Genomic DNA, 21783 nt, shown 5'->3' on the forward strand with positions numbered 1-21783 from the left:
TTCTTTGGTTCTTTTTTTCATAATAAATCTCATAGTTCTTTTAATTATATTTTGTAAATAGATAGACCATGGTCTCTTTACTTTTTAATTTTGTGTTAGTGTTTCATATTTATAAATTTGTAAATTCAAGTAAATTCTCTATCATAGTAAATATAAAAGAGATGCTATTTTATATTTTCATATCATGTGCTCACATGTATTTCAAAACTTAGAATATGATTTTAAGAGGGTGTTTGGTATCGTGTTTGAAAAGTGCTTTAAAAAAAATTTGAATTTTTTTTTTGACTTTAAATTAATATGTTTTTGATATTTTCAAATCATTTTGAAGTGCTGATCTTAAAAATAATTTTAAAAAAATAAAAAATATTATTGACATACTTTTCTGAATGAAAAATATTTTAAAAAACAACTGCAATCACATTCCCAAACACGCTCTTAAGTTCTTCATGCTAAATGCATGATAAAGAGATCTAAAACACTTGTAAAACAAGTCTGCAATCACATTTCCAAACACGCTCTTAAGTTCTTCATGCTTAATGCATGATGAAGAGATCTAAAACACTTGTAAAACAAGTCTCTGTAGTAGATTAGAGACTTTCAATGACCATGTAAAAATAGAACTATGAGCTTGGAAACACAACGAATTTAGCCTGATAATTGTGATGCAGTAAAATAATGAGATAATGGGTGTGCCTTTCTAAAAACAATTTGAATTTTTTTATTTTAAATTATTATTTTTATATATTTTTAAATTATTTTAATGTATTGTATCAATCCCTACACCTTATCTTAAAGCCCATGCCCCATTTTATTGCCACGAAAATTTGTCTAGTTGTATGGGGAGCAGGGTAGAATTATCTATTCATTTATCATCAATAACTTCATAAATCGATTCGGAGGTAAATGTCTCAAACATTGATGGTAGGATGTTGGATATACATGAGACATCCTGGTCGTTAATAATTAGACAAAAACAACGCTGGAGACATTCATGTATTTAATGAGTACATATTAGATGTCTTACCTTGCGAGGAAGTTGAATGAACTTCTCGGACAAAGGATGGGGGTGAGTCACCCATACGTCTCCTTTGATGGCATAGCTACCTATTCATTCAACTTTTGCTGAGCTAAGTGTACCCTCCTCTCTCGTGTATTCGTTTCTGTTGTATAAGCTCAATAAATTAAACTAATATTTTTACTAGTTTGGGTTAAAAAAATAATTAATTAATTTAAATAAAAACTTGAGTTAATATGTTGATCCGGTCAACTTAGACTTGACCCGAAAAACACACCCCTGATTTTTTTTTTTTTGTATGTCTGATTTTTTTTTAAAAAAAATTGTTTAAGCCTCTTAACTCGAGACACTTTATAATATGCAAGAGTAACTAATAATATACATATAAAAATATCCCGTCACTTACTCTATTAGATCCTCTTATATATATATATATATATATATATCACTTACTCTATTAGATCCTCTCTTATCTATATATATATATATATATAAAGGAGATTAGAATGTCTCAACCTAGATTCTCTCTTTTCGATAACAGTTTCTTTCTTTAGAGTAAACACAAGGAAACAACTCAACACGTTAGGTTTTTCGACTATGACGAGACGGACATTGAGAAGAAAGAGATGAACCAAAGTTTCAATTCCCAGTAGCAAGCAACCATGGCAAGTGTAAGGATTGAAGAGAAGGCTAGACAAAGTCCAATTAACTAAATTTCCAAATCCCTTAATGAGCTAGTGGTTAAACCGTTTGGTCCGTCAGACCTCTACGGCAGAAGAGAAAGCAGCTCATCCCGGAGAGTCAAGCCGATCACCGCCACATTGCAAGCAAGCCTTTCCTCTCAAGGCCTCTCGAAGTAAAATCATGGAGGCATAAAGAATCGAATAAAATGAACAAATGTCTAAAATGGTCCTACTGTAAAGAGGATAAATATGTTTTTATTAATTTTTTTTTGCTTAATTCCAAAATCTGTTACACTGATGTGCAGGTTGCATAAGTTAACAAAAAGGTTGACAGTCACAGGATTTTGTGTCCTGATTGAAAACAAACATATTTCTTCCCTGGCCCTACAAGAGTTTCAGTATCAGACCTTTTTTCCGATCATTCCACCTTTTTGCTAGAGCTGGTTTCACTACCTTCTTGAGATGATGCAGCAGTCTTGGACTCGTCAAACTCCATTAACTGCACATGATGTCCAAAGAAATTACTATATCAGACAACAAAGTATTGTTAAGATGATTTAGCAGGTGAAGAAATTTCTTAAAAAATAAAATAAAATAGAATGATGGTCAATGCAAGCAACAGAAATAAGGTCATAGAGGGTACTGAACAAACCGGCTTGACTTCACCATTCCATATGACGTGAGCGGCTAAGAATCCTATAGCAGCTGGTACAATATACAAAAGTGCAGGCTGAAAGTAACAATACAAAAGCATGACAGTGATTAAGGGATGATAATCCTGACCACATAAAATGGAGAAGAAAAACAAAATAAAAGATCAAGTCAGGGCACCTGCGCAGCTTGGAACCAGTTCATGACAATAATCGTAAGGACCAAACCAGCTGTATATCCAAGAAATGCACTCTTAAAATACTGGCTGTCTTTTCCTCTAGACACATCAAATCGCAGTGCCAGAGCTACAAAAATACCTGAAAGGGAATAAACATGTAAACAACCAATGTAAGAACCTAAAAGCAGATGATCACTCTATAGTGCGCTTACTATTAGCAGCTATTTCTGTAACCAAAACAAAATCTATTTGGCCCCGTGTCTTCACCTTTCTGATGCTAAAATCAGAATATTGGCTGCCTTTTATACATGCAACTGGTATAAAAAGATTATGCAAAGCTCTCTGTCTAGCTACTGCACAGGGATTTTTTCAGTTATGCAGTTTCCTTCAAAGATTCAACCTGATTTCTTTCAAAGGAAAGACTCAATAGAAGACCAACCATATGTTTCACTAAATTTTTATTATTTAACCTGAAAAGGAAATTCAATGAACAAAATTTTCAACTAATCATAGAGACCAAATACAGCTGTTTATCATCATAGCAAATAGCATGCTGAACTCGACACCTTACCAGGAATCACAATGTCACCAAGTCCAAGCATGGAAAATGGTCTTGCCGTATCAGCTGTGGGGAACAAAAGCTACAAAAGAATAGAATAGGCGTGTAATTAGACTGCTGCATCAAATCATATCAAAAGCTTCAATATCAACAAACACCATTTTTACAGGAAATTTTGATATCAGGCAAGACAAATAAGCTAAAAAACAAACCTTTATAGGAGCATCAAAAGATTTTGCAACGCTAACCATAACAGGAGTGAAGAAAACCCAGAAAATGTCATATACAAAAAGTCCAGCCTGCAATAAATTAAGGATAAAAAGATCAAATATCAGAAGAATTACTAATTGCATGGAAAAAATGACCAGGAGCTAATTCGTAAGGCAACAGATTCACTTGCACGTTGATCTAATTCAGCAATCATATATCAAGAAACCCACCATAGTGTCATCAATGAAAAGAACACTTACAATATAATATGGAGATAAATGATAAAATCAACCTCTGTTTTGAAACTCATGACAAGGAGTTGAGGACCAAGAAATGTTAAATTTTCCAACTTTTGGAATTTTATGCACTCAACAATTCTGAACATTTTATTCATTGCTATATTTGACTTTTCAGAAGGAAAAAGGAAGGAAAGGGAAAGTTACATGACCATTCACAACATTTAATAGGAAGGGTCATGCATTGTGTCATAGTAATCTAATGGAAAATGGCACTTTCCTCACCTGAAATAAGGTTTCTTTGGCCCATTAAGAGGCATAACTCATACACTAATTTCAGGGTATTATGTCTTATAAAAGGATAACAAGAAAAAAGGATAGAAAACTTTCCTTTCCTCTATAACATTACTTAACAGAACATCAGAAGATTTGAGTGCAAGTTTTCAAATCATAAACCACATATAGATCTTCAAACTTAGGAATTGTTCTTTTCTTACCTTACATCATATGTTAATCAAAATAAATTGATTAGTATGGTAAGAAATGATATTACCTAAACTTGAAGATGCATCCATGGTTCTAGGGTTTAAAGCATCTTCTTAAATCTTCTATTTTTTTTATGCAAAGTAATGGCATAATGAGTGAGAGAAGTAAAGTTTATTACCACCCACTACCGCTTAATCCAATACTACACTAACTTAAACGTTTGTACAAAATAAGATCACACGATAAGAGTCCAGGTTATGGTCTCTTGATGGACTAGAGAGACACTATTTAATGTTGAGAGTGGGGGCCTTATCCTCTAGATTACACGAGGAAAATGCAAGCATCTCTATTCTGAGGAAATAAATTCTCAAGTAAAAGATATTTAAGAAACACATGAAATTTAAAGAATATCTACATTCTGTAACTTATGCTGCGTATAGACATAAGTTAAGTTGACTAATGTAACAAACTAGCTGCATCTGTAATTGTATGACCAATAGTTATCCAGAAAATATATATGTGAACTCCACAATCAGACAACTAACCAAGAGGATGGCACCAGTCTTAAAAGAACCAAGGGAAAGCATTTCAATCCCCTGCAAAAGAAGCATCACAAAATCAAATCGCTTAAAAGCAGTCCATATTTAATAACTATATCAATCACAAGTACTTTTGCTGAAAAATATCTCACAGATCATAATTAAACACACAATAATCTCAATAAAATCCTATATCCATGAAACATTGGAATTTTGTGATGCACATACATAAGCCCTTAGCAAGTGTTAGTGTGTACAAGCATGGATGTGACTGCTATTAAAAGCTTCACCCACTATTATGACAATTCTGCTAGCATGACGGCCTTTGGAGAAATGCCTTAATAGATATTTATTAGATTATATCAAGTATTCAGGGGAAAAGGTTGAAATTTATGAAACAAGCATACCCAAAGATCTAAGCAATTTCAAGATGGTGACCAGAAGATATATAATTGGAAAGTTGAAACCTTCAATAGCAAATAAGGCACACTATAAATAATTTTATTCAGTATCCATTTCGATATGAAGCAAAAGAAAGAAATTGCCAAGAGGATATTCTACAAAACATAAAAAACTTCCAAAGCAATTGGAGATTAAAAAAAAGGATAGGAAGACAATTTTTTTCAAAAAGAGACATTAGCAACAATGAGAAATCTACTGACTGAATGATGCCAGACCTGAATGCAGAAAGCCAAGCCCAGAATATTGTTAGCAAGCCAATGCTTCTGGGAAGCATACCAAGCACAAAAGAATGTTCCAGGAATTGCCGCAACAATTTGAGATCTTGTGAACTCAATCTCCAAAGCTGGGGAAGAAAGGTACAAGGAAAAACATCATTTTGCATGATAAAATGAAGACATCCTATGAATCAAAAGAAAAATCAAGGGAGCAGAAGACCAGAAATGCTTTATCATGCAGATAATCAAGCATGTACAACTTGCAAAGCACCCATGTAAAAACTGGTCAAGAATATCCCAAAACAACTCGTCATCAATATACCTAAAGTACAGGTAGCAATTACAGCTCCAGGACACTAAGAACCATGTTACTTTAATGGCCAGATAATCATGCATGTACAAGCAACTAACTTGTTAAAATCCATTTTTTAAGACTCGGGGATTGGGATCCAAAACAATGCCACTCACTATGAGCAGAAAGGATGTTTTCTCCTCATCCTTTTCTTCCACATGTACAGAAATAAAAAGATGGCCATTAAACTGTGATTTTACTTGTAAAAAAAGATAACAAGAACATTCCCTTCCCTGCAAGCTAAAAACCAGTAAATAAGCATAAAATAAAGCAGCATGTTCTGAAAAATGAATAAAGCAGCATGCAAGGACAATTAGCTGGAATTCAGTATTGAGTCAGGAAGCATGTATTTGCAGTTGAAATTCCAAGCTGCCACAAATAAGCAAACCAGCAGTATAGTATTTGATACCGTGGTTATAAAATAATGATGGAAACTATTTGAATTTTCAGAATCATTTAAGTGGACTTGAAATGTCTAGAGGATTCACAAGAACATCACATACAGCGGAAATAAGGAAAATGCCAGGAAATGACATCATCATTCCAATGCTTAGGCAAATAACGTTTTATAGCTGGTAATAGTGTTGCCCTGAAAAAAAATGAAAATGAAAACAAGAAAACATGAGAATGATATAAACACTAGAAGGAAAATAATACTTCAGATATTTTGAACATATAAATTAGTAAAGATCAGGTGGAAAGAACATACGAAAGCGCGACAATTCCAAGCACAAAAAAGTAACAGGTCAGTACAGCATTAACCAGATCTTTTGAAAGAAATTTGAAGAGTAAGAATAATGATAGCAGCATAGCACTCCCGACAAAGGGAAAGCGCATTGCATGCTCATTAGACATGGTTTCCTGCAAGATTAAACACGATGAATTTCAGTCAAACACAATCTGGATCAGCTGAACAGGAAATACAGAGGAGAAAGGTATAAATGATAATGTTTGTTATACTTACTGAAGGTGGCGTAGGCTTGACAGATCGATAGCAGCCGACATAAACTGTCAGGCATGCAGTCAAGATCACATTTAAGTTGGGATCTACTTTCACAAAAAGTGGTGCCAATGTTAAACCTGCATTGAAGATCAGACACATGGGACCAACATCGAGTAAAATTTCCAAAACATAACAAACAAAAGGTGCTACCACATGCATCAGATTCTTGAAACAAAGAGCTATCATGTTCAGAAACCCCTTCTCTTTTTCTTAGGCCAATGCTTCAGAAAAAGTAGCCCACCTATTCTTTATACACATCAGAGTCAACCCTGCATTTCCCACCATACTACAAGTATTTCTGACATCCAAACTCAAAAGTTACGAAGAGTCCCCGGGAAAATAAGATAAGCACACGTTTAATATGAAAGATGGGAATTGACTAAGGAAGGCAATCTACAATGAGCAACACATTACTGTCAAGTCTGTCAGAGTAAGAAAAAAGCCAATACCTGCTAAAGCCAAATTTGCAACTCGTTCACAGTTCTTCATGTTCGTATTCTAACCAAGCACTTTGGAGATAGATTATTAAGCTAATCTACTACACTTCAACGATCAATTGCGAACCTATTGCCTCTTTACCATAAAAAAACCCTGCAATTTAAGTAAAGAAAAATAAAAATCAGAAAACAACCATTTAATAGGCTGATAAAATTTAAACAAAAGTCGACAGAGAGACCAATTTTTTTCAAAATGGGATCAACAATTATACTCCATTTCAGTTACTAAATTTACAAAGATAGAAAATGCTATACTGATCCCGGTTCAAATGTCATGTTAAACTGTCACTGTAAGCAGAAAAAGAATAACTGATGTAAATCCCAAGATTTATAGCTTCAATTCCATTTTCTCCGTAAAAAATCAAAACGTTCTTTCTGTTCCTCGATTTTCTCAGCAGCCAAAAAGGAATCAATAATCATAAGCATAAATTTAAAGACAAAAACACGTATAGTTTGACAGAAAGAGATGTACCTGAAGAGGCTCTCTCTCTAACGGTTACTAGAGATACAGATCGGAGGGGCATAGAGAGGGAGAGGGATGGAAATGAGATTTTATTTAATATTTGCAGAAAGAAATAGAGAGAGAGAGAGATAGGGTTTTACCAAAAGAGGCAGGTCAACGTGGAGTCAAACGAGATAGGGGTGAAAAATGCTTGGTAAACAATTACGGCCATCAATCATCCTACATGCCTGTCAGGTAAACTTTTATTGGCAGCCAATGAAATTAGGAGTTTAAGTGGAAGCTTTCTGGATACGTGGCTTGTTATTATTTGATTGTTGTGATGCAATAAGTGACGGGCCATTATGGATACGCTCGAAGTAATTAATTTGATACTTCAGAAATAAAAAGCAACGCCACCAGGCATGAAGTTGTTTACGTATTTCCTTTAGAGGGCCACGTATGGTGAGGTTTGTTATCCAATAAGATTTTCCCATGTCAGCAACAAAAAATAATTGTCTTGCTTTCATTCTTGTTTCGAGATATACAGTATTAATGGGTGTTTCCATTTTAAAAGTATATATTTTTTAGAATTATATTAAAATAATATTTTTAAAATTTTATTTTTAATAGCAGTATATAAAAATAATCTAAAAATAAAAAAATAAATTTTAAAAAATAAAAATTATTATTATTTTAATACATTTATAAATAGAAAATATTTTGATTAAAGACCATTACCTGTTCTATAATCTAAAACTCTTGATGTCTTTGTTATTTCTAGTATTATTTTAGATTCTTTTGAGTTAGATGATCATGTAAATAGAAAACAAATTGTATAAAATATCTCAAATTTATGTTCAATGTCTCATTTAGGTTATTTTTTAAGTTGATTTCTAGAAAAAAAAATTATTATTCAATATAAGAATTTATTGGAAGTTATCTTTCTTAGTTTATTTTTATTTGTATAATATGAGATTATTATAGTCTCATAAATTAAGACATAGACTTGATATATTAACCTAAATTAAATTAAATCAATTTAATATATTGTTGTTACAGTATTTTTTTTTTTAAATATTATTTTAAATTTTTTTAGTCAAATTAATTTTTTTTTTTACTATTCAATTTATCTTTAAACTTCAATTTATCTTTAAACTCAATAAGTTGCTTGATCACATTGAAATTAACCCCGCAAAATTTAAATTTTTTTATCTAATAACAAATAAATAAACACGCTGGATGTTTTTTTAATATTTTAAAAATTATTTCTTAGAAAAATAGCATCGTGAAGGACAATAATATAATCCAAATTAATCTTATCTTTTGTTGAAATGAGACGATGCAACACGTTATAGGCACCAAATCTTACAAGATTAGTTTTTTGAAATCAGACCCACAGCGTAGAACACTTGGATTTTAGAGTGCTGGTATAATTCGCTTTCATAGGTAAATAATATATTTCTTTCTTTGAAAAAAAGAAAAAACATAAGATGATGTTTATGCTCTTAAGGGAAAAAATCAAAACAACATTTCATTTATTAAAATAAAAAAAAGGCAAAAGGCTTTTTTTTCCCCTTCAATGACGTCGCTTGCACAAGAAAATATTGATGTTTTACCAAAAATTAATTGACTTGCTGCAAATTGCATCAGTTATGAAAGTATTAAGGGATTATTTAGGAATCTAATTGTAGTTATTTTTTAAAAAAATTATTTTTAAAGTTAACACATTAAAACATTTAGAATATATATATAAATTTTAAAATTTCGACAATCCACGTTCCCAATGGTCTCTAATTCCCATGGTCCCAAGCCACAACAAATACGATTTTACCTAAGAGATGAAACAGGAGGAATTAAGAAACTACCCATACTTTTGCTTAATCAGCCTGAGGAGCTCCCAACGGCAATCAAAATCAAAATGCTTCAGGTATGCAACAGGTACACATGGAAGCTAATTTCCTTAGTGTTTCATGGATCGATCTTACTGAATCTCTCAAGCAACATGTTTTGCCACATCCATGATATCATCTAGGCGTTGCAAAGTCTGAACTTGACCACATGATAAATGAGCCCTTGACTGTTACTTTTGATAATTGATACAGCTAAAGTCAACTCATTTCACTTAAAAGAGAGAGGAGAGACGGGCTTCAATTGAAAGTTAATTTACCCTTCATAAAAAGAAAAGAAAACAAGAACCATCATGGTCCTTCTGTGCTTCCAAGTTCTCACAATCTGAAAAGATGACACAGAAGACACATCTAGTGAAAATAACCAAGAACCTGACCTCCCACATTCCGACTGATAGCCTCTTCATGGTCCAATATACCATCCGGAGTTGTGATCACAACATAACCCCACTGGCGTGTAGGAAGGTTCCGCAACCTGTAAGCTTCTATATCCTTTGCCTTAATGTCTTGCCTGTAAGTGAGAGCTCGACAATCAGTAACCCTGCCTTGTAATTCAACAGTTATCCTTCCCACTCTGTGTGGATCGTAAACATGAAAGTTTTTTATATATCCCCTGTCTTTCATGATCTTAAGAAAAGAAGACATGACAGTAGAAATGGGCTGTAACTCCACGGTAGATTTACTTCTCCTCTCTGCGTTCACTATTGCCCTCAAGGCATCGTTCAATATCCTCCTCCCCATCTTACTCTCTCTTCACAGCAAGCTGGACAAATTAAATGCAAAGGAACTGTAATCCATCACACCATCAACATCAAATGTTGAAGTACAACATCATCAACCACGCATTTCAATCAACACCACACAAATGATGTTAATTGGATGTACAAAATCATTAAGCCTGACTCCATCCTGACCCAAATCTGAACCCGAAAACTATAATTTCACCACTTACTATCACAGAATTAAGCAAATTATGAAATTTACCTACTAGTTTGTTTTTAACAATAATCCTATAGATATCAAGAAAGCATACAGGTGGATATAGTGCAGAGAAAAGGAGAACAGTGGACAAAAGTGTGAGTAACCAATTTTTGACAAAAGTCAATACATTTGCAACTGAGAAACTCATACAAAACCAGAACCTTTGTGCAACTTTTTTTTTTGAATAAATTAAGGTGACATTAAATAAAACCAGTAATCTTTGACTGGACCATTGTCTTTCTTTTCTATTTCTCTTGCCATCCATTCAAAGAGGATATATTGACACCACTAGTTCCCAAACAAGGAAACGAGTCAGATTAAATTTCATTTCAATAAATTTATTCCAGGTCATCAGCCACACTGATGCCGCTAGTTTCCAAGCCGGGAAACTAGTCAAATTAAATTGCATTTCAATAATTTTATTCCTGGTCACCAGTCACACTAACACCACTAATTTCCAAACCAGAAAACTAGTCAATTAAATATTATTCAGTATTCATATTCTTGTTATTATGGACACCTACTGTAATCAAAGCAATGATAATTAGTATCAAGGATTTAGGTAAAATTAATTGGCAGAGGTGCAATGCACCTACCTCCTTCTCTGACTAACCGGTTTCCTCCTATTGCAGATGATCCTGCTCCAAGCACCTCTCATGCTTTGAATCAAGAGGTCTTATTAGTATCATTTCATAGCTTCACTATAATGTGAGCTCTCATATCATTGCGAATTCCATTCACATAAGTTTATTTCCACAAATTAATTGAGGTTTCCTTTTAGTTTCCTTCATCTAATTTTCTCATTACAGTTTCTACACCAGTTATCACTCATAATCAATAACCAATGTTCAATATTTTATTAATAACTAACATTATAGACCTCGGGTTTGGGTGTGGCTTGACTTTTTTAAAAGCTAAGATATGAAACTACAATTTTACTGAAGGGACGAAAACCCAGCTCCGCCATTAACATACTCAAAATTACCCATTGTCGCACTTTATACAAATCTGTCCAGCAAGATTCGGTTAGACTTTTCTTCACTTTTTAATCCATTTCTGTAGTATTATAACTCCAAATTAAGTAAGGTCAGAATTGTTTGAAAACTAACATCCCTAGCTACAACTTCCAAGAAACTTATTTCTGATTCTATCATTTTCAATTTCTAATCTCATTGGGAAGTCAGGTGACTAAACTGTCCAGCTTCTCAATCTATGGATTTGAAAATCAACCAAGTATTTTCATTCCATATTCCCTATAGAACCTTTAAGCACAATCCTCCTATTAACCAAATCTGTCCATCCCTAATGTTAAGTGTTTTCTCTTGGTTTTTTCAATGTTTAACATAATTTCTTCTAGTTCATCCCCTTCTCATGCTAACTTTACCCATTTACTTCAAAATCCTCATTTTCCAAAACTTATCTTTTCATCATTGTTAATTCCATTACAACATTTTTATATTCTTCTCTCCCCCCTAACCTCATGAACTTGACCGAATGGTCCCATTTGTTTTTCTTTGGATGTCCTCAATTTCACATGTACATGTACAAATTTCACACTAATTCCTCTAATTCATTAACACTTGTTCATACACTTAATCTCCATTCTACCATCCATTTTAGCAATGTATTGATGCTTCTAATTAAGGATCAATGGCAATAATTGTACTTACATCACTATACCACCATTCACCCACTTGTTAACACTTCACATTATAATTTTAACTAAATTTCCATCCCTCCTTTTTTATCCCAAATCTGGCCAACACCAATATGCCCACTCATCCAAGTTCTTTTATTCCAATTACTTCATCTTTTTACATCATTCCCATATTTTCACTCTAAATATTAGTTCTATGCTTTAAAGATGTGTTTACAACAAGTTCCTTACTAGTCTTGCGCCTGAACAACCTTTCATGTATACAATAACACACAATCCTTCCATTTATCCAAAGTTCCATTTTTAATCACAACTTATCCTAAACAAGGCTTGTTAAACATTTAGCATTTCCCCTTCCAAATCATATTTATCACTCCCTTTTTGGTTCAAGGCTGGCCGGTTCTTAGGTTAGGAATTTCTACTTGATTTCTTTCAATTTTCTTCTATAGTTTCTTTAGTTTTGTGTCCTTCCAATGTTCACTTAACATGTTTGTTTCATTACACCTCTATTTTCAACATGCATACAAACCCTAAGGTTATAACATTTGGGGTTTTTCATCATCTCCATCAAATGTTACCAATAACACAATTTAAACAATGAAAATCATCTTACCAAATGAATTTGAGCCTAAGTTGTGGCTTCCCTGACAACTTCTTCCTCTTCTTCTTCTCTTCTTCTAGCTCACTTGAATTTTTTTTCTTCCTTACCCTTCTCTATCCGTCCCTCTCTCTCTTTCTAAATGTTTTCTAGTGTAGCTTCCTTCCTCACAAATTTACAATCTCACAACCATTTTGTTTTGCAAGGACATGCAATGGATTTGGTGAAGAAGAACAAAGGGAGTGGGCTGTTCTGGCCGGCACCTCTTAGAGAAGAAATGAGTTGATTTTTGTCTTATTGTATTTATACCTCCCCTTTAATTACCCTAGGCCTTTCCAACATCTTCAGGCTAAATTCAGGAATCATTTTTATCATCCATAATACCTCTTTATTAAATCTTTCTTATCAAATCTTCACTATGTTTCCAATCATCTTATTTGATTTATCGGAACTTTACAATCATGTTCCACAATCATCGGTTACAGTATTTATAATGTACCGGGATTTCACACATGTATTGCTCAATTCTGGAATATAAAAGTTATCGAGCATTCCTTATTTCCCTATGATAGAGAAATCTCCAATTTAACAAAGCATCAAAAAGTTATCCACATTTCACAGTATTCATAAACCTAAAACTGTCGAAACTGATTTCTTTAGCAAAGCTTCTGGTTTCTAAAATGCGTACTCCAAAAATCACAAGGAAGCCATTCTGAACAAGGGAATCCCAACACTGCCATATCCTTGCCCACCCAGAAATAAAATCAGAAAATAATCATTTAACCGTCTGATAAAATTTACATAAAAATCGACAGAGAGACCTTTTTTTTTCCAAACTGGGATCAACAATTACACTCTATTTCAGTAACTAAATTTACAGATAAAGATAGAAAATGCTATACCGATACCGATTCAACAGCCATTCTAAACTGTCACGATGGTAAAAAAAGAACAACTGATGTAAGTCACAAGATTGATAGCTTCAATTCCACTTTCACCGTAAAAAAATCAAAACTTTCTTTCTGTTTCTCAGTTTTCTCAGCAACCAAAAAGGAATCAATAAGCATAAGCCTAAACTTAATGACAAAAATACGTAAAGTTTGACAGAAAGAGATGTACCTGAAGAGGCTCTCTCCCTAACGGTTACTGGTGATACAGATCGCAGGGGCGTAGAGAGAGGTAAAAATGAGATAAATGTTTATTGAGATAAAAATACTAAATATTTGCAGGATGGGTGATTATTGAGATAGGAAGGGAAACTAACTTTTTTTGAGAGAAAATCCGGAGATAAAAAAGACAATGGGGATTGGACTAAAACCCTTCTGTTTTCGTGTGTTGTCTGCTGGCAAGTGATCGAGGAGAAACCCTGGGGACGTAATTGATTTTTTTTTTAAAAAATATATCTACTTGGTATAAATGTGATTTTGTTAAACTTTAAGGTTATTATTGACTTTTGAGTAAGGTTATGGAAAAGATAATGGAGTATCCATATTCCATACCCAACTTCTTACCTTCAAATTTTAGGCTAAATTTGTTTATGCGCTGCGTGCATATCACTCTCTGACATATTTAAAAATATTTAATTAATTAATATATATTATGATTTTATATGAATCTGCTAAAAACTCTTTATTATATTTTTATTTAATAAAAAAAATATAACTTATAATTTTTAAAAATATTTTGCATGTTTGGCATTATGATCAAAACATTATTTGTTAAAAAATTAAATATTTTTGTTTAAAATTAATTTTTTAGTTTTTTTTATTGTTTTGATATGTTAATACATAAAAATAATACTTTTTACATTTCTGTAAAATCTTGATAAAAAAGTAAAAAATATTATTTTTATATATTTTTAAATAAAAAATACTTTAAAACACAATAGTTATCAAATTCTGAAATATTTAAACTATAATCATATAAAAAAATACTATAATACCAACTACACAATTAGCTGAACCATAAACGTGAAAAGACATCAGGTGAGAAAATCATTTGATAATTGATATTACTAATTAAAAAAGTATATTTGTTTTATTTTTATCAAGTTTTTTAATTATAATTATTGTCTGTGTTAAGAAAATTATGATTATTACATCAAGTTAATAAAAAAAATTAAAATAATATATCCATGTGTTTAATAAGAATTTATAATAATATTTAAAACCCGTGTTAAAATTAGAAAGTAAACGAAACTACCAATTTTATTTTTGAGTGCCATGAAACAAAAACCCTAAAAAAAACAAAGGGTAAAAAAAAGAAGGGACAAAGCCTAGCATCTTACCCAACTTTATTATTTTCTTTAAGGGAGTGAATAAAAAAAAATGACAATTCAGAAAATATTTGCATCCACCAGAGCTTGAGCCCGTGACCTTGCCAGCCACATGCGCGCAGACCAATTAAGTTACGGCCGGGAATTGTTATGGTAGAGGTTTTTTTTTTTTTTTTTTTGAAAAAAAAACAATATTAAGCTGCTTTCGTCCTGCTCAGCATGAAAAAAAAATCCAGTTATAGAATTTTAGAGTATAGATATAAAATTCAGTCCAGTTTAATAAGAACTCAAAACCTAGATTAGATTTTAAATGATAAAAACTCAAGGTTGTAATTAATGTAGTTAAATCTAAATGATTTATTGGGTTAATCTAAACCTAATTGACCTGATTTTATTAAAGTGAAACCTCATCTTTATTTTTTTTTAAATAAACCAAAAAAATATAAAAATAATTTGGGACTACTTATCTTCACATATTTTTCTTATAGCTTATATCCCAGTAAATGTTTTTAAATTTTTTATGTGAGACAACTATATTTATATGAGATATTTTTTAACTTTTTCACATGCAATGTTATTTAATTTTTTTTAGTAAGATAACACTATATATATATATATATATTCTATTTATGTAAGTTATTTTTTTATCAGATAACCATATTTATAACCTATATTTATATGGAATATTTTTTTTTACATGTAAGATAACTATATATAACTTATATCTATATATATATATTTTAATTTTTTATATAAAATATTAAAATTTAAAATATATTTTTTAATTATTGTTTTGAGTTAATTGAGATTGCTTTAAGTTAATAGAATTAATAACCATGCTTTTATAGTTGCTTTTCAGTATTCACACAGGTAAATGACATATTTCTTTCTTCGAAAAAAACAAAAAAAAAACATAAGATGATGTTAATGCTCTTAAAAGGAAAAAAAAAATCAAAACATTTCATTTGTTCAAAAAGAAAATAAAATAAAGCAAAGGGCCTTTTTTCCTTCAATGACGTCGTTTGTACAAGAAAATATTGATATTCTACCAAAAATTAATTTACTTACTGCAAAACGCATTAGTTATGAGAGTGCTCATTCCCATGGCCCCAAGCCACAACAAATAGGATTTTACCTGAGACCTGAAACAGGAGGAATTTAGCATTATCAGCGAGCCTGAACGGTATTCAGTTTGTTTTTTATAAAAAAAATAATTAAACTAATTTTTTTTTTAAAAAAATCAAAGTAAAACTTTCAAACTAATCGATTTTAATTTAAATTGTTTTTAAAAATAAAAATTATTTTAAATTAGTTTACCTCAATTTTTTTTATTTGACTTAATTTTTCAGATTTTATCTAGTTTTTTTTATTTGACTCGATTTTAATTTTTTTTTTTAGTTTCACTCAGTTTTAGCTTATTTTTTTTAATTTAAATTGATTTTTTAATTTTTATATTTAAATTTAGTTTAATTTTTTTGGTTTCAGGTTTATAAAATAAAATTAAACCAAACCAAAATAATAAATTTTTTTAAAATTTTAATCAATTTAATTAATTTTTTTTCTGAATTTTTTAGTTTAATTGATTTTTTAGTTTCTTTACTCACGCTTAACCTGAAAGGTTCCCAAGGCAATCAAAATCAAAATGCTTCAAGTATGCAACAGGTGCACATGGCAGCTAATTTCCTTCGTGTTTGATGGATCGATCTTACTGAACCTCTCAAGCAACATGTTTTGCCACATCCATGATATCATCCAGGCGTCGCAAAGTCTGAACTTGACGACATGATAAAGGAGCCATTGACTGTTACTTTTGATAATTGATATAGCCAAAGTTAACTCATTTCATTTAAAAGAGAGAGGAGAGACGGGCTTCAATTGAAAGTTAATTTACCCTTCATAAAAAGAAAAGAAAACAAGAACCATCATGGTCCTTCTGTGCTTCCAAGTTCTCACAATCTGAAAAGATGACACAGAAGACACATCTAGTGAAAATAACCAAGAACCTGACCTCCCACATTCCGACTGATAGCCTCTTCATGGTCCAATATACCATCCGGAGTTGTGATCACAACATAACCCCACTGGCGTGTAGGAAGGTTCCGCAACCTGTAAGCTTCTATATCCTTTGCCTTAATGTCTTGCCTGTAAGTGAGAGCTCGACAATCAGTAACCCTGCCTTGTAATTCAACAGTTATCCTTCCCACTCTGTGTGGATCGTAAACATGAAAGTTTTTTATATATCCCCTGTCTTTCATGATCTTAAGAAAAGAAGACATGACAGTAGAAATGGGCTGTAACTCCACGGTAGATTTACTTCTCCTCTCTGCGTTCACTATTGCCCTCAAGGCATCGTTCAATATCCTCCTCCCCATCTTACTCTCTCTTCACAGCAAGCTGGACAAATTAAATGCAAAGGAACTGTAATCCATCACACCATCAACATCTAATGTTGAAGTACAAAATCATCAACCACGCATTTCAATCAATACCATACCAATGACGTTAATTGAATGTACAAAATCACATAATATCATATTATGACACAATTATTCAACAATAAATATAATATAATAGTAGAAGGAAAATTCTGTGCATACAAACAAATAGCAGCGCAACTCGACCACAGGTTAAGGGTGGCTAAACCATGTGATATAAACTCAAAATTAGGGATGACAATGAGTATATATAAGTCAGGTTTGGTATTATTCATACCTAAACCTGAACCTAAAATTATTATCCATACCCAACCATAAATGTGACGGGCATGGATTTTGGACACCTGAACCCAACCTGACCAGGTTACAGATATTCATAACCCGACTCCAAACCTGAGAACTATAATTTCACCTGTTACTATCACAGAATTAAGCAAATCATAGGCTATGAAATTTACCTGATTGTTTTTTTTAACAATAATCCTATAGATATTAAGAAAACATAAAAACAGACATGGAACAGAGAAAAGGAGAGCAATGGACAAAAGTGCATGTAATTGTAACCAATTTTTGTCAGAAGTTAATACATTTGCAACTGAGAAATTCTAGCATAACTATAATTCCCACTTGTCAAGGTACTGTCATTTTCCTAAGCAAAACGACATAATGGTTCTACGAGCAAATGGCTCGCTAGCCTGCCTACCAACCCCAATGATTATGCCTTACTCAGAATTTCATAGACCTTTTTGTAATGTAATTCTACTATTCGAATTAAATACTACATCTACACAAAACAAGAGGCATGTATATACCTAAGCTGTAATTCGGAAAATAGCAACCAGAAAAAATATAAAATCATAAAGCCAAAGCCATGCCAATGATTACCCAAAAAAACTCGAGAAATTCGAAAAATTCAAATGCAAAGCAAAGGATGCAAAGAGAATAAGAGGTTAATAAAATGCAATGATTACCTGCTAATAATATTGAATTGATGGAGGAGAGAGAGAGTATTACAGATAAAATGAGAGGGAGAAATGGCGAGAGGGGTTCCTGAGAAAAATGCAGCAGAGCGGCGGCAGTGGGTTTATTTTGGGATTGGGAATGAGAGGCCTTAGGGAAAGAGGTTTTATTTTTTATTAAAAAGGAACCATGTAACATTTTCTACGTTAAGTCTCAGCCATGACCCCTCCACCAATTCTCATTTACCTTCACAAACTTAACATCTCTCAGTTGGGTCTACAGGTACCAAACTTTTTTCTTAATTGAGCCCCTTCATCCATTTCCAATTACTTAATGGTATGCACTAAAACAACACAATTTTGCTGAGAACTTGGCTTTGGATATCTCCAAATATTAGAAACATCTCAAAACCCAGACAAAGAACCCAACTTTTCTTCAACAACACCACTGCCTGATTCTTTAATGGTGGAGAAAATTCTCTTCTCTTTAAAGCAAGGTAATGTAAATTATTTTCATCCACATCAACCTTGCTTAAACCCATCAATTCTAGTTGATGCTCTATGTCTTTGTAATGGTAATTTGCAACTGGGTCAAAGATTTATTGATCGCTTATCTTTAAAAGCTACAAACTTTAAGCATTCATTGAGTGCAATGGTTCATGTTTTTGTACGTACTACAAGATTATCTGATGCCCAAGCTTTTATTTTTATAATGATTAGGAGAAGTGGGTTTCGAGGGTTCAGGTCTTTGAGGCTTTGGTGTCATCAATGTGTAGCAATCGTGGCACTAATAATCTGGTTTTTGATTTGTTGATAATAACTTTAATGTGCAAGCTAGGAGTTAAGGGAAGGGACTGAGGCGTTTAGGATTTTTACGAGTAAAGGCTGTTCTGTGCCTATAAATTATAAAATCCTGGAAGTCTTCTTGGAGGGTTAGTGAAGATCATAGTTACAAAACCCAACCCGGTATGGATCTTGTGGGTCAACCCGGGCTAACCCGGGTCAACCCGGATGAAAAACCAAGACAATTACTGGCCACTTTCTCGCCAATTTGCACCCGAAAGTGTTTGTTTAATTGTAAATGCAAAAGGTCAGCCATAGGATGTTAAATCCAGTTATTTCTCTGCGTTGAATCTAATGCAGGGATTTTTTTAGGAAGGCTAAAATATAAAGACCCCTCCATGGGTCCTTGTACATTGTGAAAGATAGAGCTCCTAACATTCTCATGCCCCAGTTCTTCATAAAAACAGTTTCTATGGGTGCCTGTTGCTAGACGCAGGCTTTTACGAAAACATTCTCTACGGGTTTGTAGAATGAAAGGTGATCAAAAGGCTACCTTTCAAGTTTCAGATCTAGCTCCCTCTGCATTTTTCCGTTCCTTTTTGGCTGAAAAATACGAATAATTTCTTGTTCTTGATGCATTGCAAATTCAATTGGCCTTGATGCAAATACAAGTAAATCCTAAACAAACACTCTGGGCAGAGTCTTGAAAATTGCAGGGGCAAGAAAGATTTAAATCACAGCATTCATGGTTCTTACCTTGGTTTGAGTTGAAAATTCCGTTAATTCTCTGCTTGAAGAAGCTAGATGAGACCAGAAGCAGGCATCTCTGATCTACTGATTCACCACTGAACGGCTGTGGCTTTCTTCTTCTACTCGACCGAAATTAGGGCGGAATACATTGTTATTGTCTGTTAGTAAAGTTTATATATATATGCCGGGTCTCTCCCGGGTTCGCCCGGGTCATGGGTTAACCCGGTGGGTTGACCGGGTTTTATGTATTTTCCAGTTTTTTACCTAACTCAGTCTAGTCACCAAATCCACTAGTTTTTGGGTCAATTCATCGGCCAATCCAAGTTTAATAACTATGATGAAGATGGGTTGGGTTGAATTGGCTTGGGAATTGTATAGGGAATTTGTTAGAATTGCAATTGAATTGAATGTTTATACTTTAGACATTATGGTCAATGCGTTATGAAAAAGGGAAGATATGCAACAGCAGATGAAATTTTGCTTGAGATGCTGAACATTAGGCCGGGCCCTGATGCTACTACACATAACACATTGCCTGTTGGCAGCTGTAGAAAAGACAATTCTTCTGAAGCTGAAGAAATTTTTGGTAAAATGTTATGTCGAGGTGTTGTTCCTGATTTAGTTAGCTTTAGTTCCCTTATTGTAGTTTTTTCGAGGAACAAATATCGTGATCAGGCATTAGTGTATTTTGGAGATATGAAGAAATTGGTTTGGTTCTGGAAAATGTGATTCACACTATTCTTGTAAATGGTTTTTTTAAAAAACTGAAATATCCTGGAGGCTTTGAAGAAACGTGATGAAATGCTAGAGTAGGGTTGTGTTTTAGATATGGTTGCGTACAATACACGGTATTTAATGGATTGTGCAGAGAGAAGATGCTCACAGATGCAGATGAGCTGTCCACTGAGATGGCGGAGAGGGTTGTGTTCCCTGATCTCTACACCCTCACCACACTTATTCGTTGCCGTTGTAAGAACGGGAATATGAATAAAGCACCGAGCTTTCTGGGGCAATGACTCGAAGGAATATCAAACCAGATATTGCAATACATTAATTGATGGGTGTTGCAAGATGGGTGAAATTGTGAAAGCTTATGATTTATGGGATGGTGTGAACTCTAGGAAGATTTTCCTCAATCACATTACATATGGCATTTTAATAAACACATATTGTTGTGTGGGCCATGTATCTGTAGCCTTTAGATTGTGAGATGAGATGATTGAAAAGGGCATTAAACCCACCATTGTCACCTGCAACACTGTTATAAAAGGCTGCTACTGGTCAGCTGATGCATCAAAGGCTGATGAGTTCTTGGAAAGGTTGATTGCAGGAGTTACTCCTGATAGCATTTCATATAGCACCCTTACTAATGGTTTTGTAAGAGAAGATCATATGGACAAAGCTTTTCTTTGGATGAATAAGATGGAAAAAGAAGGTCTGTTGCCTCATATCATTTACATATAATGTAGTTATGAATGGGTTCTGTAGGCAGGGTAGGATGCAAGAGGCTGAGTTGGTCTTGCGGAAAATGATCAAGAAAGGGATGAGTCCGGGTAGGTCCGCATACACAGCTTTGAAAAATTGACATGCCTCCCGGGAAAGCTTGAATGAGGCATTTCGATTTCATGATGAAATGCTGCAAAAAGGATTTGTCCCTGATGATGTTTTTTTTAATTTGATCACCGTACTGCTGCCTCTCATTGTTAATAAAATCCATGTGACCCTGGACACCTTGAGAGCTCAGTTTCGTGGTGAAATGCTGCTAAGCAGATCCATTCCAGCTGATAAATCCTAATTATTTTGATCTTACAGGTTTTATACTTGCTGGATTCAGTTGTCTCTGTGCCTGCGAGGTGGGATATCCTATTTCTTATTTTTATTTTCTTTGTTCTATTTTCTGCAATATCGTT

General features: G+C 33.2%; 3 protein-coding genes, 1 long non-coding RNA gene and 1 pseudogene across 10 annotated transcripts; 2 read left to right on the plus strand and 3 right to left on the minus strand.

Annotated features, from left to right (window-relative positions):
* Positions 1 to 1913: 1913 nt before the first annotated feature.
* On the minus strand, positions 1914 to 7675 carry LOC105110677 (signal peptide peptidase-like). The gene is made up of 12 exons (XM_011005785.1): positions 7559 to 7675; positions 7039 to 7180; positions 6551 to 6666; positions 6296 to 6447; positions 6090 to 6175; positions 5235 to 5362; positions 4564 to 4614; positions 3299 to 3385; positions 3099 to 3168; positions 2530 to 2666; positions 2351 to 2428; positions 1914 to 2197 (listed from the first exon to the last, which is right to left on the minus strand). Exons 2-12 carry the CDS (start codon positions 7076 to 7078, stop codon positions 2117 to 2119), a joined length of 1026 nt encoding a protein of 341 aa, XP_011004087.1. The 5' UTR covers positions 7079 to 7180; positions 7559 to 7675; the 3' UTR covers positions 1914 to 2116.
* Positions 7676 to 9322: 1647 nt separating this feature from the next.
* LOC105110723 (uncharacterized) lies at positions 9323 to 16843 on the plus strand. Its single transcript, XR_839521.1, has 2 exons — positions 9323 to 9431; positions 16574 to 16843. It is a non-coding gene; the product is annotated as an uncharacterized LOC105110723 (long non-coding RNA).
* Positions 9431 to 14035, minus strand: LOC105110697 (40S ribosomal protein S15a-5). Of its 6 annotated transcripts, none has more exons than XM_011005856.1 (3): positions 13791 to 14035; positions 9813 to 10198; positions 9431 to 9696 (listed from the first exon to the last, which is right to left on the minus strand). In XM_011005856.1, the coding sequence occupies exons 2-3, from the start codon at positions 10174 to 10176 to the stop codon at positions 9692 to 9694; spliced, it is 369 nt and encodes a 122-aa protein (XP_011004158.1). In that variant the 5' UTR covers positions 10177 to 10198; positions 13791 to 14035; the 3' UTR covers positions 9431 to 9691. The 6 variants fall into 6 exon arrangements, with proteins under 6 accessions (XP_011004158.1, XP_011004140.1, XP_011004134.1 ...); XM_011005838.1 differs by having other exon boundaries at positions 9477 to 10198; positions 13791 to 13807; positions 13936 to 14035; XM_011005832.1 differs by having other exon boundaries at positions 9477 to 10198; positions 13791 to 13817; positions 13936 to 14035.
* LOC105110687 (40S ribosomal protein S15a-5-like) lies at positions 16701 to 20043 on the minus strand. 2 transcript variants are annotated; one of them, XM_011005802.1, is made up of 2 exons: positions 18353 to 18528; positions 16701 to 17340 (listed from the first exon to the last, which is right to left on the minus strand). In XM_011005802.1, the coding sequence occupies exon 2, from the start codon at positions 17316 to 17318 to the stop codon at positions 16929 to 16931; it is 390 nt and encodes a 129-aa protein (XP_011004104.1). In that variant the 5' UTR covers positions 17319 to 17340; positions 18353 to 18528; the 3' UTR covers positions 16701 to 16928. The 2 variants fall into 2 exon arrangements, with proteins under 2 accessions (XP_011004104.1, XP_011004096.1); XM_011005794.1 differs by lacking the exon at positions 18353 to 18528 and adding an exon at positions 19880 to 20043 and having other exon boundaries at positions 16811 to 17340.
* Positions 20044 to 20203: 160 nt separating this feature from the next.
* Positions 20204 to 21668, plus strand: LOC105111489 (pentatricopeptide repeat-containing protein At5g01110-like; annotated as a pseudogene).
* The last annotated feature ends 115 nt before the right edge of the window (positions 21669 to 21783 follow it).

Source organism: Populus euphratica, unplaced genomic scaffold (assembly GCF_000495115.2).
Source record: "Populus euphratica unplaced genomic scaffold, PopEup_1.0 scaffold3.1, whole genome shotgun sequence".
NCBI classification, from domain to species: Eukaryota; Viridiplantae; Streptophyta; class Magnoliopsida; order Malpighiales; family Salicaceae; genus Populus; species Populus euphratica.

What these genes read in the sequence shown, in the direction of transcription:
- LOC105110677 (XM_011005785.1), bottom strand. Translation starts at nt 7,078, where the DNA reads ATGAAGAACTGTGAACGAGTTGCAAATTTGGCTTTAGCAG. An exon ending in CTTGGAATTGTCGCGCTTTC is followed by an intron (nt 6,176 to 6,295) that starts GTATGTTCTTTC and finishes ATTTTTTTTCAG; the next exon opens with GGCAACACTATTACCAGCTA. An exon ending in ACTGGTTCCAAGCTGCGCAG is followed by an intron (nt 2,429 to 2,529) that starts GTGCCCTGACTT and finishes TGTTACTTTCAG; the next exon opens with CCTGCACTTTTGTATATTGT.
- LOC105110697 (XM_011005847.1), bottom strand. Translation starts at nt 10,176, where the DNA reads ATGGGGAGGAGGATATTGAACGATGCCTTGAGGGCAATAGTGAACGCA.
- LOC105110687 (XM_011005802.1), bottom strand. Translation starts at nt 17,318, where the DNA reads ATGGGGAGGAGGATATTGAACGATGCCTTGAGGGCAATAGTGAACGCA.